The 17,731-nt window shown below is 34.2% G+C and overlaps 2 protein-coding genes across 2 annotated transcripts in view; both read left to right on the top strand.

Moving 5' to 3' along the window:
- The first annotated feature begins 3,070 nt into the window (after positions 1-3,070).
- LOC113779545 (FCS-Like Zinc finger 2-like) lies at positions 3,071-4,893 on the top strand. Its single transcript, XM_027325145.1, has 2 exons — positions 3,071-3,635; positions 4,219-4,893. Exons 1-2 carry the CDS (start codon positions 3,310-3,312, stop codon positions 4,400-4,402), a joined length of 510 nt encoding a protein of 169 aa, XP_027180946.1. The 5' UTR covers positions 3,071-3,309; the 3' UTR covers positions 4,403-4,893.
- Positions 4,894-12,067: 7,174 nt separating this feature from the next.
- Positions 12,068-17,731, top strand: part of LOC113779113 — a 51,200-nt gene continuing 45,536 nt past the window's right edge. Inside the window, exons 1-5 of the mRNA XM_027324562.1 lie at positions 12,068-12,294; positions 15,453-15,556; positions 16,659-16,793; positions 16,873-16,920; positions 17,605-17,699. Of these exons, the coding sequence (XP_027180363.1) occupies positions 12,198-12,294; positions 15,453-15,556; positions 16,659-16,793; positions 16,873-16,920; positions 17,605-17,699 (479 nt within the window). The 5' untranslated portion in view covers positions 12,068-12,197. The remainder of the gene's footprint in view (positions 12,295-15,452; positions 15,557-16,658; positions 16,794-16,872; positions 16,921-17,604; positions 17,700-17,731) is intronic.

The raw sequence follows: 17,731 nt of genomic DNA, 5'->3' as shown, positions 1-17,731 counted from the left end.
GAAGGCTTTATTTATTGAGGTCAGTGGACGCTTATCCTGGAATAGGTTAATCTCTCATCCTCCAACATATTTTTCCTTTAAAAAAAAAAAAGAAAAGAACCCACAGTCGCTTTCAATTTTGTAGTTGCCTATATTACTTGACAAAATGAAGCATTGTGCCAATGAGTTCTGCTAACCTATGCTTTTGGAACCAAAATGACTCATTTATATGAAAATTTAAATGAGTTATTGACGTGTTAAAAAACGACACGTTAATAGTGACACGTTCAATAATTTCACATATTAAATCCTCAGATTTTTTTTTTTTTTTGTAATGAAAAGTTTCAATAGGTTTTGACTCTGATCACCACCATTGATTAAGATATACCTTGAATTATAGGTCGCTAACATGGATTCTTACATATCGTCTACTAACACAAAATTCACATCGACTATAAAATTTAAATCACCACCATTGATTCTTATATATCGTGTTGGATTAGATTACCTGCATAATGCATTGACAAATTAATGGGGTAAAGACTTAACTAGATGGAACATAATAAAGTAACATAACATTATCCAAAAAAAATGAGTACGAGAGAATATTGGAGAAAAGAGAAAGAGAAGAAAATAACTTTTCTTTCCTTTTTTAAAATTATTTTTAGTTCCACTAATTTGATATGTGAATTATGTTTCTAGTGAGAGTTAATATAGTCTTTTTGCCATTACTAAAAGAAGTAAATGATATGTATTTTTGAAACCTTAGAGATACCAAGTGATATTAGGAAAAACTCTAAGGGAGGTATCTGATATTATCCCATAGGATTATCAGAAACTATTACTTATGTCACACTGTGGAGTGGGTAATAAGCATTTACCTAATGTCCCACTTTTTTTGATATTTATTTAGTTATTTATTTATTTCTGGGAGAGGGCCTAGTGTCAATTATGAATTAATGTCACACCAAGACCGAAAAATATCGTATTTGTAGGCAAATTAGAGAAGGCAGAATTAGGACGGTGACGTTGTTTTAAAGGGACGCGCGTAGACTGAGCGTGGGGTCCATCATCTTTCCCCCGTTATATATTTTGACGTTATAACTTGTATGTAACGTTGGGGCTATTTCTTCTTCTCGTAAGAGAGACGCCGGCGAAAGAGCGGAGCATCTCATGTGCAGTTTGGTCGCGAGTGGGATACTTGGTCCACCAGGGCTCTGCCTGTGGACCGCTCCTCCAGCACTTTACCTCTGATTGGGCCCTCCCACAATTATTATTATTATTATGCAATTAAATGTGTTATAATTGTACCATATTTATGCTTTCTCTCTTTTACCCCCTTTGCCTTTTCTTTTTATTTAATGTCAAAATCAGTTGCTAAAAGAGTCAAGGATGTACTTTTTTTTAATAAATAGGGCACAATGTTAATAAAACCAGGGGCGAGTGACATTAATGACTTGAAGATAATAAATTAATAAAAATTAAAATCAAAGTGTGCACGCTTTTTAGATTGGATGTATGTTAAATGTGCAAAAAATTTCAATTCAAATCTAAGTTGAAATCGCTTACCATGCATCCAGACGCATTAACGTATAAAATTGTGTCCTAACAAAAATTATTCAAGAATAGAAATATTACAAATCACTTAAGTAATCAAATTATGTATTATTAATTTGCATTATATAATGTTAGAAGGGAAAATCGTCCAAAACGTCCCTCATATTTTGTAAAATGACTTTTTTCGTCCATCACTTTTAAAAGTGTAAAATTTTATGTCTCTTACATATTCACATCGATCAAATTTAGTCCCTAACTAGGTTTCTGATCATTTTTTGGCTGGAATCCATCACGTGCAAGGCACGTGATCATTTTTTAAGGGTAAATTTGTCAAATTATATTTTACATAATCTAATCTATAGTCCTCCACATTTTATAAAACAAATTTTTTCGTCCCTCACATTTTATAAAATGATTTTTTCATCCTTCACATATCACAAAATGAATTTCTCCATCCCTCACATTTCAAAAAATGAATATTTCCATCCCTCACTAACTATGTGTGTGAGGGAAACCCTAAAAAAAAAAAATATGTGTTTGAATACATTTTGTTTAAACACATGTATATGTCTATTTGATTTTGCTTAATAATACGAATAGCATAAATATATGTATATGTCTATTTGATTTCACTTAACAATATGAATATTTTTATATGATTATAAAATGTGGAGGACTATAGATCAGATTATGTAAAATATAATTTGACAAATTTACCCTTCAAAAATAATCACGTGCCTTGCACATGATGGATTCCGGCCAAAAAATGATCGGAAACCTAGTTAGGGACTAAATTTGACCGATGTGAATATGTAAGGGACATAAAATTACACTTTTAAAAGTGAGGGATGAAAAAAGTTATTTTACAAAATGTGAGGGACGTTTTGGACGATTTTCCCATGTTAGAATGAATAAGAATTTCACATATATCCAATACTCTAGAGCAAAATTTACCTTACAAAGAGTCTTTCTTTTTTCCATATTGGATAATTTTTAGGAAATGTTATTTGCACTCTATTTTTTGTAATACTCCCACAATATATGAAATCCTCCCACAATTTATTTTATCATATACTTTAATAAATGAAACCTATATAATTAGAATGACAGTGAGAGTGTAATTAATAAAAATATGAGTGCAAATAACATTTTCCTAATTTTTTCCATTCTAAAATTTAAGATTTTGTTCGAATTGCCATTTTCAAAAATTTTTATAGAAAAATATATTATATTGATTTGATGTGTGGGGTAAAAAAAGCATACTAAAAATGTGTTCACGAAAAATATAAAAACTTTTGAATAGAAAATCAATGACAATCCAAACAAGGTAGTCATAAACTCCACATTAGTATAAAAAAAAAGGAAATACAAAAGAAAAAAAAGGAGATAGAGGATCAGCTTCTAAAGTGGAGTAATTCAAAAGATTTAGGAGGGCAATAAAGGCACAAGAAACAAGCAATCAAATTAAGCACAAGGAAGTATTTCTCTCCGGCTCAGCCAATAGATTCACATGCACGGAATCCAAAAAACCCTCCAGCCGTGGTTTACACTTCTTTTCTTGCCTTAGTTTTTTCCTCCTCTTTTTGCTCCGTTTTTTCTCTCTCTTGCATCATATCTTTCTTCACCAACATCTCTTTATAACCACCTCTCGCCCAACCCACTCTTCTCCAAACCACAAACCACAATCCCACTCTTCTCCCACTTCCTACTCAACTTCTCCTCGCCCAGGTAAAATCTTCTGTAAAACTTAAAGAACCAACAAAAATTTTGTCTATGGACTCGGCAAAATCAGTGAAAAGGCATTGTTTTATCGAAGAAGATGATGGACTTGCTTCACTAGCAGATATGGAAGCTGGATTCTCAGGGAGCCATCACAACTACCCTTTGGTTTCTAGACCACTTTATTATGGTGCTATGCAAAGAAGAAGCAGTTTGAGACGTATTCCTTCACTTTCGTCTGCTTTTGTCTCCTCCCCAAGATCTGCTGCTGGCAATAGTACTATGAGATTTTATGAAGAACCCCACCAAGCCCATTTCTTGGATGCTTGTTTTCTCTGTAAAAAACCTCTTGGCAGCAATAAAGATATCTTCATGTACAGGTTAGTCCACACTGATTTTATTAAGCTTTCTCATTTTTTCTTGGAGAAAATTTATGGTTTCATATGATTAAAGTGCGTCTTGTTTAAATCTGATATTATTAGACTGAATTCTCGTCGTAAGACACTGAGAAACACTCTTTTAACTGCTGGGCTGTATTCGATTCTCTCTGTGATAAAGTTTGCCAAAAATTCAATCTTTGCCCCCTAGTGCCTAGGTTTATTTTATGTTCAACGTGCCTTCTTTGGACCTGGTTTCAGTGCTTAAACTTGGACCTGGTTTCAGTGTCAAAAATTCAATCTTGAAATTTTTTTCCAACCAGTGACAGAAGGAGGAGAAGTTAGTGCCTAAAATTTGGAGCTTTTTTCTACTTTTAATGATCAGAATACAAGGAAATAGCTATTGAAGTCTTGAACTTGATGGTTGTTTCTGATTATTATAACTGATTTCTAGCTTTTCGTTGTGATCGAGGAAGAGGGTCATCAAGAATTTTCTGTTTTAATATTCCGCTGGTTTAATTTTTCTGTTTTTGAGATTTGGGTACTGATTTTTAATCTGTACCTTGTTCTTTTGTCTATATTGCAGAGGTGATACTCCATTCTGTAGTGAAGAGTGTAGACAAGAGCAAATGGAGATGGATGAATCCAAGGAGAAGAGTTGGAACCTCTCCGCTTCAATGAGGGCATTGAGAAAAAAGGACCAGAGAAAATCAACCTCTCCCAACAAACAAGACTGCAATTTCCGCACCAGCACAGTTGCTGCTGCTTGAGTCTCGTGACTAATGACTCTTCTTGACCAAATCAAAATATGCTAGTAGTATCATATAAAAAAAAAAGGCAACAAGAGCCCTCTTTTTCCTCCTTATTTTCATGCCAGTAAAGAAGAGACTCCCAAAAAGAACTTGGAGAAATCACCAAGACTTTGCCAGTGAAGTGAAGGGCCTTATCATAGAGAAGTGATGAAGAAGAAGAAGAAGAAATATATTTTTTTTGCCTTTTGTGTTTAGTTCTTTTTCTCTGTAAAAAGAGTTGTATAAATGTTGATATGAGAGAGGAGAGGTCTGTTTTGACTGTGGGTGTGACTGATGAAGAATCTGTGATGGCTCTTTTTTTGGAGCTGTGCAAAAGCAATTTCGGTTCCTTTTTTGGGGGTTTGTATCATTACGGCAATGAGAGAAGCCACTACTAAAGTATAGTACAAGGGAAATTTCTTTTGTTCCCATTGATGGTGAATCACCTTTTGATCTTTTTCAGTTTGAAACTGATGTGTGTCTCTGTATGAGCCATGAAAGTGCGAAAGTTGAAGAGAATTTCCTGGCAAGCAGGAGTGAAAAGTGGCCTGCAAGTGGACTTAATGGAAAAAATGCTTTACCTTTTGTGAAAATCTAGAAAGTTGGACTTGTTTCAATTAACTGCCTGCTTCATGCTCGTTCTTTTTAATAGTAGTACTACAACATTAATGGTTTATGAAGGACGGAGACAGTTTTTGAGTCTCCAAACATAGGTCCTGCAGTGCATTTCATTTGGAACAGGCTTAATCAGGAAATAGGTGCATTAGGCCTCAAAAAGATATGTCCCATTCCTACCTGTGTTTGGGTGGGGAAAAATAAAAAAGAAGAGACAGGGCAGTTTTCGGCGGTGGGCTTGCGTTTTATGGGAAGTTTTGCTTCGGGTTGGCAGAGTGGAAAAATTTTCATACTGCTGTATCTTCGAAGTGGTAGCTTGAATACTCCCTTTGTATGTTTCCAAAGTATTTCACCATCAATAGAAGCATAATACCAGTAAATCTTTGTGCTTGGACGGGAGTAACACTTAACCCTTTAGATTGCTATTTTTAAAAGTTTTTATAGAAAAATTTACTGTAACGATTTGATGTATGCGAGTTAAAAAGGTAATTAAGAAATGTGTTCACGGAAAATGATTTGATGTATGTGAGGTAAAAAGGTAATTAAGAAATGTGTTTACGGAAAACGTAATTAAGAAATGTGTTCACGGAAAATGATTTGATGTATGTGAGGTAAAAAGGTAATTAAGAAATGTGTTTACGGAAAACGTTAAAATTTTTCTGCAAAAAATGTACTAAAATGGATGACCTCTAAGAATTCCTCATATTACACCTTGCCTTGGTCTTTTGAATAGAAACATATGGAGTGAGACTCACTCCTTGTGAAGTTAATTTCTTTTTCATACTGGTAATACCTTATATTTTTTCTGAAGAAACAAGTAATGTTTTTCTGAATTCAAGGGAAAAAGGGGATATGATCTTAGGACATGATCATCATAGATAAGATAACAATAAATCAATAATCAACTCTTGGGTTAGCGATCTCTCTTTAGTCTTTACTTGATCATGATGAACTGAGTTAATGATTTCAGCCCCCTTCGCTTTTGGGAAGTTTATGCAAGTAACCATCATCGTATTCCTTTTCGTAGAGAAAAGGAAAGATTGCAACAAGAATTTATGGAGGGCATGAGCTGGCTTCCATGTTCAACAAAATTGTGAGAATCCCAGTTCCTGATTTGTAAATCTGCACCTATCATCAGTGATATCTGTTCTTGATCCAGCAAAGGTAACATTTTCTGAGGCTTGCTTGATCACAATCAAGAAGAAAACTTCCTACTTTACTTCTTTGGATCCCTTCTGATCTTCAACTCCCCTTTTACTCGCATTTATGTTGGCTTCAAAAACGTCCTATGTGGTCTAGTACTCGTTTCACATTTTGCACGACATTTATTATTTTTTCTCGGCAGCTCCAGAGATGTCCATCCTTGTACTACAATGCCTTCTAGAATTTGCTCAACGGTTGGCAACATATATGGTAGTAGTTTTTAGTACAATGTACTACTAGTAGTACTTTACCAAAGATTTTGATACTTTGAATCTTTGATTTGCATTGCTGTTAGCTAATTCTTGCACGACTTTCTTCCTGACTCGTAAGCATTTGAAAACCTGCATTTTTGTATTAAAATAGCTCCCTGGTTTATAATATTAACGTATCGAGTTGATAAAGATTGATTGGCAGACTATTGCACGGGATGGAGTTTATTTAGTGCACACTCTCGAATAACGGCTACGGTTCCCTTGTTAAAAAAAAAAGAAAATTTAATAGATACATTGGTGCAATTTTTGTGAGATATACGTAAGATGTTTCAGTAACTATATGAAGATTACTAATTTATGCATTCCAAGAAGTTGGTGCAGGCTTCACTTGTGGCTGAGGGCTGTAAAATATGGTTTGGTGAAATGTTAAGTGGTGGTGGTACATTTATTTGGTTGTTGAAATGAGACGAGAGGTTGATTTGGTGGGTTTGGTATGTGGTAATGTTGAGTGGGTGCTGGACTGGTTTCGTTGGTACCAATTGTCTATTAGTCATTTTCTCATTAAAAGCAGTAAGTTACCTTTTCCACTGTCATTTTGATGGGGATTTTGAGTTCTACTTCTACGTATGTAATTTTAAAGAAATAAAATTAGGGATAATTCCAATAAATCCACTCAAAAAATAATCACGTGCAGCCGAGATAGTTTCGTGAATTGAATAAATTACTATGTCCATGCTAGAGGTGTTCTCGAGTCAAGTTGAGCTCGAGTAGCACCCAACTCAAGCTCGAACTCGAAAGGTTAGGTACTACTCGAGCTTGAACTCGAACTCAATTGAGCAGTGATACTTAAATTCGAGATCGATTTGATGCAATTGTGATATTGCTCGAGCTTGACTTGATTATAAGGTTCGATAAAAGTAACGAGTCTTGACGAGTTCGAATGCTCGATTAAAACTCGTTCGAGCTTGAAAGTAATTCTTATATAATTACAATATTACCTTTTTGCCATTTAAAAATTTTACAAAGCATACAAGATATTGTGTAAATTATCTAAATTATAAACCCTTATTGGTCATTTCATAATTATAATTAATATATTATATAAATAATAATAAATATTCGAGCTACTCGACAAGCACTCGAGTATCACAAAACAATGGTCGAACTCGACTTGTTTTCTTTGTCGAGTAACTCGAACTCAGTCAATTTGATTCCGAGCCGAGTGTTTGTCTGACTCGCGAACGGCTCGACTCGCTATCAGCCTTAGTCCATGCTCTATAAGACTTCACAAGAAAGTTTTGAGCATAACTTTTGAACTGAAAAAATGAGTCAAAATGAACTCCAACTAATTATACATATTGTAAGAACTTTAGAATAAGACATAAAACACAATGTACTTAACCATTACATTTTTTTTCAATGCATCTTTCAGTTTCAACAAAGATATGAAAAAATAGCAGTTAAAAAATAATAATATATGTATCAAAATATACTTCAATTATGATAATAAATAAAAGCTGCACAAAATTAGTATTTTTAATGATAACTAGATTGTTTTAGAAAAGTTTTCAATGAGACTAAGTAATTAGAAAATGTAATAGTTAAGAACTTGAGGGGTAATTATTCGCTCTATGAAGCTATGTGTTATGCACATGATCAATTCAGCTGGATATTAGGCTTTCCAATCCAATTATACTTGATTGGGAATATTGTAGCAATATAAGGAGCGAATTGATTCAATTAAATGTTCACAGGGGCAATGTCAGGAAAATGCAATTTTTGAGCGGAGTTATTCGAATTAATGCACACGGAGGGATGAGCCCGCCATGATATTATCTTCGCCTCTGCCTAAACTCCTGTGGACAAAACATCGCTAGCATATATATGAAAATTCTTAATTCAATTATTTTCTTTCTCATAGTTAGCATGCCTACGTGAAAAGAAAATAATTGATTAGGTCGTTTAGATATTTGGATTTAACTCATATTCGTATCCCATCCTGTTCTTCTCTAACTGATTCTTATCATAATTTCTCTCTCTTCTATCAACTTAATCTTTTTCAATAAATTTGAATTATATTTTATTATGATTTTCTTCTCTCTTCTAACAAACTATATCTAAAAATTCAAGTAATTTATTTTTTCCATATGTATTAACTTTATTTAGTGTTATTTTAATTGTTACGTCATCAACATTTCTAGAAACTTAATATTTGTTCATGAAGAAAATATGTTTTGTATATTTGGAGCTTAGTTGAATATAGGTGTATAGTGTTAGGTTTTTTATCATATAAAAATCTAATAATTAATTCAAAGAATATCTATCAATAGTTCGTATACTTTGCATATTTAATGAATAATATTCTATTAAAATAAATGTATAAATAGATGTTTTCAAAGATTAATATAGTACTTGAATATTCAGATACATTGAATTGCTAAATTGAATATTCATGAATATTTAAGAATATTATTTTATTTTTTAAAAATTATTCATGCTTGTATAAATTCACGACTAATACTAATATAAAAAGAAACCCGTGCTTATATGTGGGACAAAATAGTAATATTAATTGACAATTTCAATCATCACTCTTTATTGGGCTGTAACTACAGGTTCTCTTTGTTGGGCTGAAATTACAGATTCTTGGGCTAGTGTTCAGAAAAGTTGTTGTTCCATCATCATCATTTCAATAGTAATGGACATTGTCTTCAAGTCTGGGGCTGTAGAGACCTGATCTATCTGATTAACGGCTTGATTTACTACTCTTCTCTATCACAATTAGGGTTGTACTCGCATGGAGTTGCTCACGAGCAGCTTGGTCAAAAACTCGACTTGAACTCGGGTTAACGGAGTTCGAGTCAAGATCGAATTGATCGATAGACTCTAACAAGTCGAGTTCAAGTATCCAGTAGCAAAACTAGAAGGCTCGTCGAGTCTTATCAAGTTTTTTAATATATTATTATTATGAAATTACCCTCGTGCTCACAAGAGTAGTTGAATTTAAGAAATGTTTGAGATTGTATGAAATTTTTTGAAGGGCGATAATGTCTTTTGTTCAAAATTGTCCAAAAAAAAAAGAAATTTCCCAAATTTTCCTAAATTAAACTCGATAAGGCTTGCTTTGATTCGAACCTATGTGAGTTGAGCTTGAGTTCTATGAATAATGCATCGAGCTCAAACTCGAGCTCCAGCAATATTATTCGCTCGAGCTCGAGTATTCTTGCTGCAAGTCGAGTCGAGTTTTAGTATGGTGATATTCGAGTTTGACTCAACTCGATTACATCCATAATCACAACAATTGCTACGTCGATCACAATAACTCTTGTTTCTCATTACCCCAACCCTACCTCCTTCTTCCCCTATTCCTCATCCTTTATTCTCCGCCTCTTGCTACATTTTTTCAATTATCTTTTTATTTTACATACATTATATACTTACAGTATATTTTTCCATAAAAACATAAAAAATTTCAATTCAAACGAGCTCTAAGATTTGCCTTATGTAAATTTTAAAATCTATCTACAAGCCTCGAGTATTCAGTGTGTGAGTTATCAAGACAGTACATATGAGTTGGCAATAATAATAAAACTCCAACAAATAAAAAAAAAGGAACAAGATGCTTCGCCATTACCCCAGCCAACCATTGAGTGATAATATTAATATTCTTTTAGTTCTCCCAAATTCCTAAGCATGCAAATACATCATACAACAATTATAGTGTAAGCAAAGAAGTATATTTCTTTAACACGTTAAGATTAATTGAGGAACTCGTAAACTATTTATCAAGCATGACAAAGAGAACAAGAGAGAGGAGTTGTAGGCCTCTCTGATGAAAAGTTCTTCTCTACCTTGAAATTTTGACATCAATTTTAGGTAATATTAAAGTCTTATCTTTTTTAAAGCTGTACAATTTTGAGAAAAGTTAAATTTAATATGACACTCCATTTTTTTTAAAGGTTAATAGATACAACGTGTTACCAATTATCATCAATGATGTGGCACAATATGGAGAACCGTCAATACAAAATGGGTTTTACTATGACATTGTAAGAAAGATTTATTCAAAATTTATGATTTTTAAAATCATTTTTGTGGCCTTTACAATGTAAGAAGTTGCAGAATTGGTCTCTTCTGACCATCCAAGGTGGCAAACACTCACAAATAACAGGTTCATATCCTCCCCTTCCACCCAAGAAACAAAAAAAGAAAAGAAAAGAAAAGAAAAAGTTTGTATTCTCCGCGATGCAACAGCAGAAGTTCAAGAAATAAAACAAATTTGGGGTTTGACAAATCAATAGTCACTTAGATTAGTAATTCATATTATGGAAATTTGCCAAATTGGTCTCTTATATTTTTAGAAAAAACTTTTTTAGTCCCTCACATTTAAAATCAGGTACAATAGTCCTTTAGATATAAAAAAGTTCGCCCCAATGGTCCCAAAACTCATTTTCATTCACTTCTCTAGCCAAAAAATGCATACCTCTTTTACGTGCCCATAAGAGAGCAGCTCGGTCAAAAGCTTGACTCGAACTCGGTCAAACCGAGTTCGAGTCGAGCTCGAGCAGCTCGATAAGGTTATCGAGTTGAGTTCGAGCATCCAGAAGAGATGCTCGGAGGCTCGACGAGCGTTATCGAGCATATTAATTTTAATTATTTAATATATTATTATCAAAATTATATATATTATTTAATATATAAAATTACCATTATACCAAAAAAAATTATCGAATTTACGAAATGTTTCAAATTATATAAAAATTTTAAAAGGGCAATAATGACTTTTCACTAAAAAATTATCAAGAAAATGAAATTTAATAACTCGAGCTCGATAGAGCTCGATAAGGCTCAAATGCTCGAATGGACTCGAGTCCATGCGAGTCGAGCTCGAGCTCGAGCTCCAATAATACTACTCGCTCGAGCTCGAGCTCGAGCACCTCTATCTCTATGTCGAGTCGAGCTCGAGTATGGCGATACTCGGGCTTGACTCGACTCGATTACAACCCTAGTAAGAGTTACAATTGGTTACCTGCTTCTGAAAGTCTCCTGATTTTAAATTGTATATTTTTAATATTATTTCGAAAAAGTACCATAACACCAATGAAATGGTTAGAAATATAACTAAGATAATTCAAGAATGTGTTTAATTTTTTTTCCTAAGTAGTACTCTAATCCAAATGAAGCCTATATACTTTGTCACAGTTCCTCGGACAATTCTTGTTATAAAAAAAAAGAAAAGTTCAACCTAAACCCTTAAATAAAGTTTGACTTTGGAGAATGAATGAGTTGGATTGTAGAGGAGGAAGAAGCGCAGGTGAGAATCGACATCTCCTATTTATACTAAAAGAAAATAAAAAAAAGAATTTCACTGCTCCGAAGGGATCAACAAAATCAAAAGATAAAAAAAGCTCGGTATTATTACGTGCTCAAATTTTCACTTACATGGCAACCCGTAATATCTCCATCTGTTAAGAAAAGAGAACAAGAAAACCGAATCTGTCCCGACACCCCGTCGCACACGTAACTTAACCAGCCCACAACTATTAAAATCTTTTCTTCCTCCTACGAGTAAAAACCCAGTACCATTCAGTGAAGAAACAAAGAGGGACGGGACTTTTCTGGACCCTTAATATATTCTCCAAGAAACTTGAACAACGCTTCTCTCACATGTGAATTTTGTGTATAGACAGATGTGTTTTTGATTTCGTTGAAGAGGGATTGAAGAGGAATTTGACGAGAAGAAGATGTTGGAAGATCAGGTAGCTAATTTGTTACAGAGATATCTGGGGAACTATGTTAGAGGACTTAATAAAGAAGCCCTCAAGATCAGTGTCTGGCAAGGTTTGTAATTTTTCCTCCATTTTCCAACTTTTCAATCATCACTGTTTTGTACTTGTAGTTCAGCTGGAAATGTTTCTTGGGATGAAATTTGCATGAAAGGTTAGGGGACAAAAACATACAAAATTGGGTTTTTGTTTCTTAATGGACCTGGCGTGGTGGGCTTGTTTTAAAAATAAATAATTCTGGAAGGGAAATGGTGAGTTAGTTTCTCTGTCTGTGGAGTGGAATGCTGGCAGATAACTAATGTGATGGATATTTAGCTAGGTATGATTTTTTGTCATTTCAAAAGTTCATTTTTATTCGGAAATGAATGCGCATTGAAGAATTTTATGACAATATCAGGTGAAAGGATTGTCGTTGAAGGATTAGAATAACTTAGGAAAGTTCTTGAACTCATAGGTTCTATGCATCTTGAATTTCGAGTGGCAAACTGAGCATACTAAGTCAATGGAGAATTTGATTACAATTTCAGATGAAAGAATTGTTGTACAAGGACCTGCGTAATTCAGTGAAGTTTTTAAAGTCATAGTTTGCATGCAGTTTTGATTTCGTATGGCAAATTGTACAGAGAAAGGCAATTGATTGTTTGACTACAATACAAGATGAAAAAAATTGTTATCGAATTCAGTGAATATTTTAATTCATAGGTTTGTATGAACTCTTCATTTCGAGTGGCAAATTGAGAAAGGTTAAAATCTCCTCTTGCTGCACGAGGCTGATGAAAAATTAAGAAAAAATTTTAAAAGTGGCAGTGAAAGGAATTTGACCAAAGAGCTTACTATCATCAATCTAGGAATAGTGATGGTGCTATATTCTACCGCTTCCGATGTATCAATAAGTGCATAGAAGTTTGATTTATGTCCAAGGCACTTAGGAAGAAAAATGAAAGTGCACTTAAACCTGAAACATTTAAAGCAACAAGTAATCCAAAGTCAAATGCTTGAGCTTAGAAGTAGATGTGGTCTAGGTGGTTGAAAGTTGGAATCAAGTTGTCTGCAATTTGAAGAATTAAATAGTGAACCAATCTGAGTTAAGTAGTTGTATGAAAATACTCCTTTTGGTTTTGATTAAAAGATGATTCAAATGTCAAACCTTTTAACATGGATATCCTAGATTTCCTTGAGTTGCTAAAATTAATCAAGCCATTACTGACTTTTGGTTCCATCCAGTTGAATAACTAATTGACCATATTGCATTATCTGCACATCAATCCGTTGAAGATCAACTTTTGGTTCAGGAATTTGATTTGATTTGACTTTATGTGTTTGCATTTGTTGTGTAGGAAACTTGAGGGTTGTATTAACTGGAAATCAATTCTCCATCATTGTTCGAATAAGTAGCACTGCCAGTTGCAAAGGTGCTAGATAATAGTAAGAATTTGACTTAGCGATCATCTGAATGAACTGATGTCAAAGAAGTTAATAAGGAGGTTAGTAATTAGATGTGCTTCAAGTCCTAAGAAAAACAATCAAGTCCAGAAACCTTGGGGTGTTGGAAATTTAAACAGTTTTGGTGTTAAACCAGTAATCTTTGCGCAAGAATGTAACATTTTAGGTTTACATTCTCCAGAATTGGTTCTCTATTTTTACGGTGATGGTCTGGTCACAAGCTCTATATCATGATCATTGAAGGAATGGTGTCAATACTTATTATTAGGTCATTCCATTGTGGGGATTTCTCAACCCATGTCTTATACTCTGTTCATGGTACCTAGTATTTGAAATAGGTGTTTGATTGATAAATCTGAATCAGAATGAAGTGCTGAAAAAATTTGTATGTATGTCATTATTAGCTAAATTTAAGCACTTAAATTGAAATTTGTCACTTCATAAATATGGTAAATTTTGTATTTAAAAGGATTAGCCTTATTAGTTTGTATGGGAGAGAAGTTTGCATCTGAGAGAGAAAATAATGATACAGTTGAGATATAGTAGTGTGTAGTGTGTATATATATGAGAGAGAGAGAGAGAGAGAGAGAGTTTATGTATGTGTGTGAGAGGAGAGTGTTTTTATGTGTCTCTGTGTGCGTATATTTAGAGAGAGAGGATGAGAGAGAGAGAGATTGTGTTTATGCGTGTGTTAGCGAGAGAGTGTATGCGGTGAGGGAGAAAAGTGTGTGTATGTATGTGTGTATAAGTGCATATGAGAGTGTGTGTCTATGTGATAGAAGAAAATGCCTATGCATGTGTTTGTGAGAGAGAGAGAAAGTGTGTCTGTGTGTGAAAGAGAGAGTTTGAGAGACAGTGTGTCTGTGTAAGTGTGAGAGAGTGTGTGTCTGAGAGAGAGCAATAAAAAAAATTAAGTCCCTACAGGTGTTTAAAATTCAGCAAATTTGAAGGAATATTTTCACGTAAGATTTTGAATACAAGTAAGTCGTGCTTAATATACTAAGTGGTGAGGGAATTCTATTGTCAAACATGTTAAATTCAAAAAGTGGTGAATGCATTATTTTTCAGCATAAAGTGCAGTTATCAAACATGACACTATGTAACACTGTGAAAGCAATGTGCTCAGATTTATGTTCTTTGCTTTCATCTATGTAACTATTGATGTTTGATGACATTTTAGTGATACTCATGGTCTCTATGTAACCCCTTGAGTAAAATTTGTCCAAGGAGATGAGAGGTCCTGGAGAGTTAAAAAAAGGAGGGTTTGTATTTGTTGCATATACAGTGGAGTTTACTGTCCCTGTTGATTTTGAGAACAACTGGAGCAGATACTTCTTGAGTATATTGAGGAGGAATAGGAATTGAAACCCTTTCTACTAAGCTAAGTTATTTCCCTCCATCATGTCATTCTTTCCATTATGGTACTGAACGTTACTCGCGTGAGTCTATGTTTCCTTTGTGCCACAGATAGAGCATAAGGCTGCTCATCTTTCAGATGCACTAAGTTATGATAATGAGGATTTAAGAGAAATCAACACATAATGATTTTTTCTTCCACTTATGCGATGTTTCTGAACTGTTGATTCTTCAATGTTGATTTCATTTTGGCAAAAGCTAGTGGCATGCATTTGCTCATAAGTTGGTTGATTTTTTCTTGTAAATTAGTACTACATTTAATAATGCTTGTTCTTATAATAGTTGATGAGCTCAGCTCAATTTTTTGCTTGTACCTCAACAATTTGTGCTCTATGTTGCTTAAATGTGCCTTAGGGGATGTGGAGCTAACTAATATGCAACTGAAGCCAGAGGCCCTCAATGCGTTGAAGTTGCCTATAAAGGTTAAGGCAGGATTTCTTGGGTCAGTGAAGCTTAAGGTTTGTGGGAATGCTTTAACTTTTTAAATATTTTTTTTTCCAACAAACGGAATTAGTACTTTTATATATTAACACTTGATAGTACGAGAGTTAGTTACAATTTAACTTTTTAAATATTTAGGAACCCAATTATGTGTTTATTGAAATTTTGATTCTACACTATAAAAATTTGTTTGACTTTGTGCTGTAAACACTTTGTAAAAATGTCTCAAGTCTATCCTTCACATCTAAAAATGGAATTTCAGCTCCCACAGTCTAATAGCATGTGTTATTAGTGATCATTACAGCAAACACATTTGTCATACTTGAGGAACAATTGTTTTTTTTTTTTTTTTTTTGGGGGGGGGGAGGGGGGAGATTTGACTGGTGTATTATGTGTTTTACGTGCAAGTATTTGCTCAGACTCAACCCTTGTGTTCCTTTAGCAGAGTGCATTCTAGCTAATGCTATTTTAGTTCAGCCTGTGATGCTTTAATAGTTCTTTTTGTCTATATGTCATGGTCTGAAAGAGTCTGATCTGTGAGTTAAGCAAAACTTCAAGTTTATTTATTTGCTTCAAAGCAATATGATCCCTTTTTATGGCACTTGCTGTCTAGTTGCATAGGGAATAATCATATGATGGGAATGGTAATTTTTTTTATTGCAAGGTCAAAATGGGTAATGAATGTGCAGGCATTAAGAAAAATCCTCATTGAAATTCAAACGCAGAACTGTGGGTGTCTGTTTTGATATTGAATTTGCATATCTTGCAATTAGAATATTGGTTTCATTAATTTGAGGTCTTTCACAAGATCAGATGAGTTTATCATCTGGTAAATCTTACGATGCTATAGTGTTCTCTTTGATTGATCTCTAATGTCAATTGTCAAGATGGCTAGAATGATACTTAACTCTTCTCTCCCCCTGGCCCGTGCAAAGGAAAGAAAACTAGCAGGATTTTACATCCAACTCCGTTGCAGAAAGCTAAGATGTTTTCCTTCAATTAATAAAACTTCCAACTCCTTAGAACAATTTTACTTCCTCTGTTTCTCGCCCTCTCCGTCTCTCTCTCTCTCTCTCGATTTGAAAGCTTTTCAGTATTTTTTATGGTTATGGATTATAGGTTCCATGGAGCAAGCTTGGCCAGGATCCAGTTTTAGTTCACCTGGATCGTATATTTTTACTTGCTGAGCCTTCAACTCAGGTTGAAAGTTCTAGTGAAGATGTGGTGCAAGAAGTTAAGAGGAACCGAATACGAGTAAGACTATTGTAAATTCCAAACAAGATTTCTTTCTTGGTTGGTGTGGATTTTTTAATTTTGTTTTCCTATGGTGTAGGAAATGGAAATGAAACTATTGGAGAGCAGAAAATTACAGACAGAAGTGGTATGTTCCTCAAGAGCTGTCCATGCAGTAGTTTTCTGGTCCATTTGGTTATCGCATATGTTTGAACAATCATTAGAATTTGATGTTTGTATCTGCTTAAGGTTTTGTATGCTGGCTGCCAGCTTACTTATTGCAATCACATCACGGGTTTCGGCATATTAGAGCTTAATTAAAATCTGACTTGACTTGCTCTTCTTGGAAACTTGATTGGTTGTCAATTATAATCTGTCCTTTATTGTTGACACAAACTGCATGCAAGGGGTATGCGGAGAAGCTTACACTACTTTTTATTGTTGATACACCTCGGGGCTTTATGGTGCTTTATGTAGGATGCTACATAAAGCACCTCACTTCAATCCTCTTCCAGTTAAAAGAATGTTTCAGATGCAAATGATGATTGCCCAAATCTCCTACAGTCAACACAAGGTTGACGACCTCTTCTGAATTGTGATCTGTAGATGCTCCAGATTGAGGAGATTGGTGAGGTGAACAGCATCAGAGCCATAATCTGTTCATAGCACTTCAACTCTCCTTAAAATCCCATGTTTATGTTTGTTAATAATAAATGGTTAAAATGTGAATCTGATCGTGTTGGAGTTATTTTTGTATCTAAAATATATCTTCCTTGCTTTGTTGTTTTTGTCTGGACCTGTCTTGACTGCATTTCTCTTGATTGTTTGAAAGAACGAGTCTTGGTTGGAGTCTTTGATAAACACGGTAATTGGGAATCTGAAGCTTTCTGTTTCAAACATTCACATCAGATATGAGGACACTGAGAGGTGAGCACTCTTCAATCCTTATTTCAATCATC

The sequence above is a fragment of the Coffea eugenioides genome, chromosome 8 (genome assembly GCF_003713205.1).
Source record: "Coffea eugenioides isolate CCC68of chromosome 8, Ceug_1.0, whole genome shotgun sequence".
NCBI lineage: Eukaryota > Viridiplantae > Streptophyta > Magnoliopsida > Gentianales > Rubiaceae > Coffea > Coffea eugenioides.
Note: the sequence above shows the minus strand (reverse complement) of the source record. Positions and strands in the feature narration are given on the sequence as shown.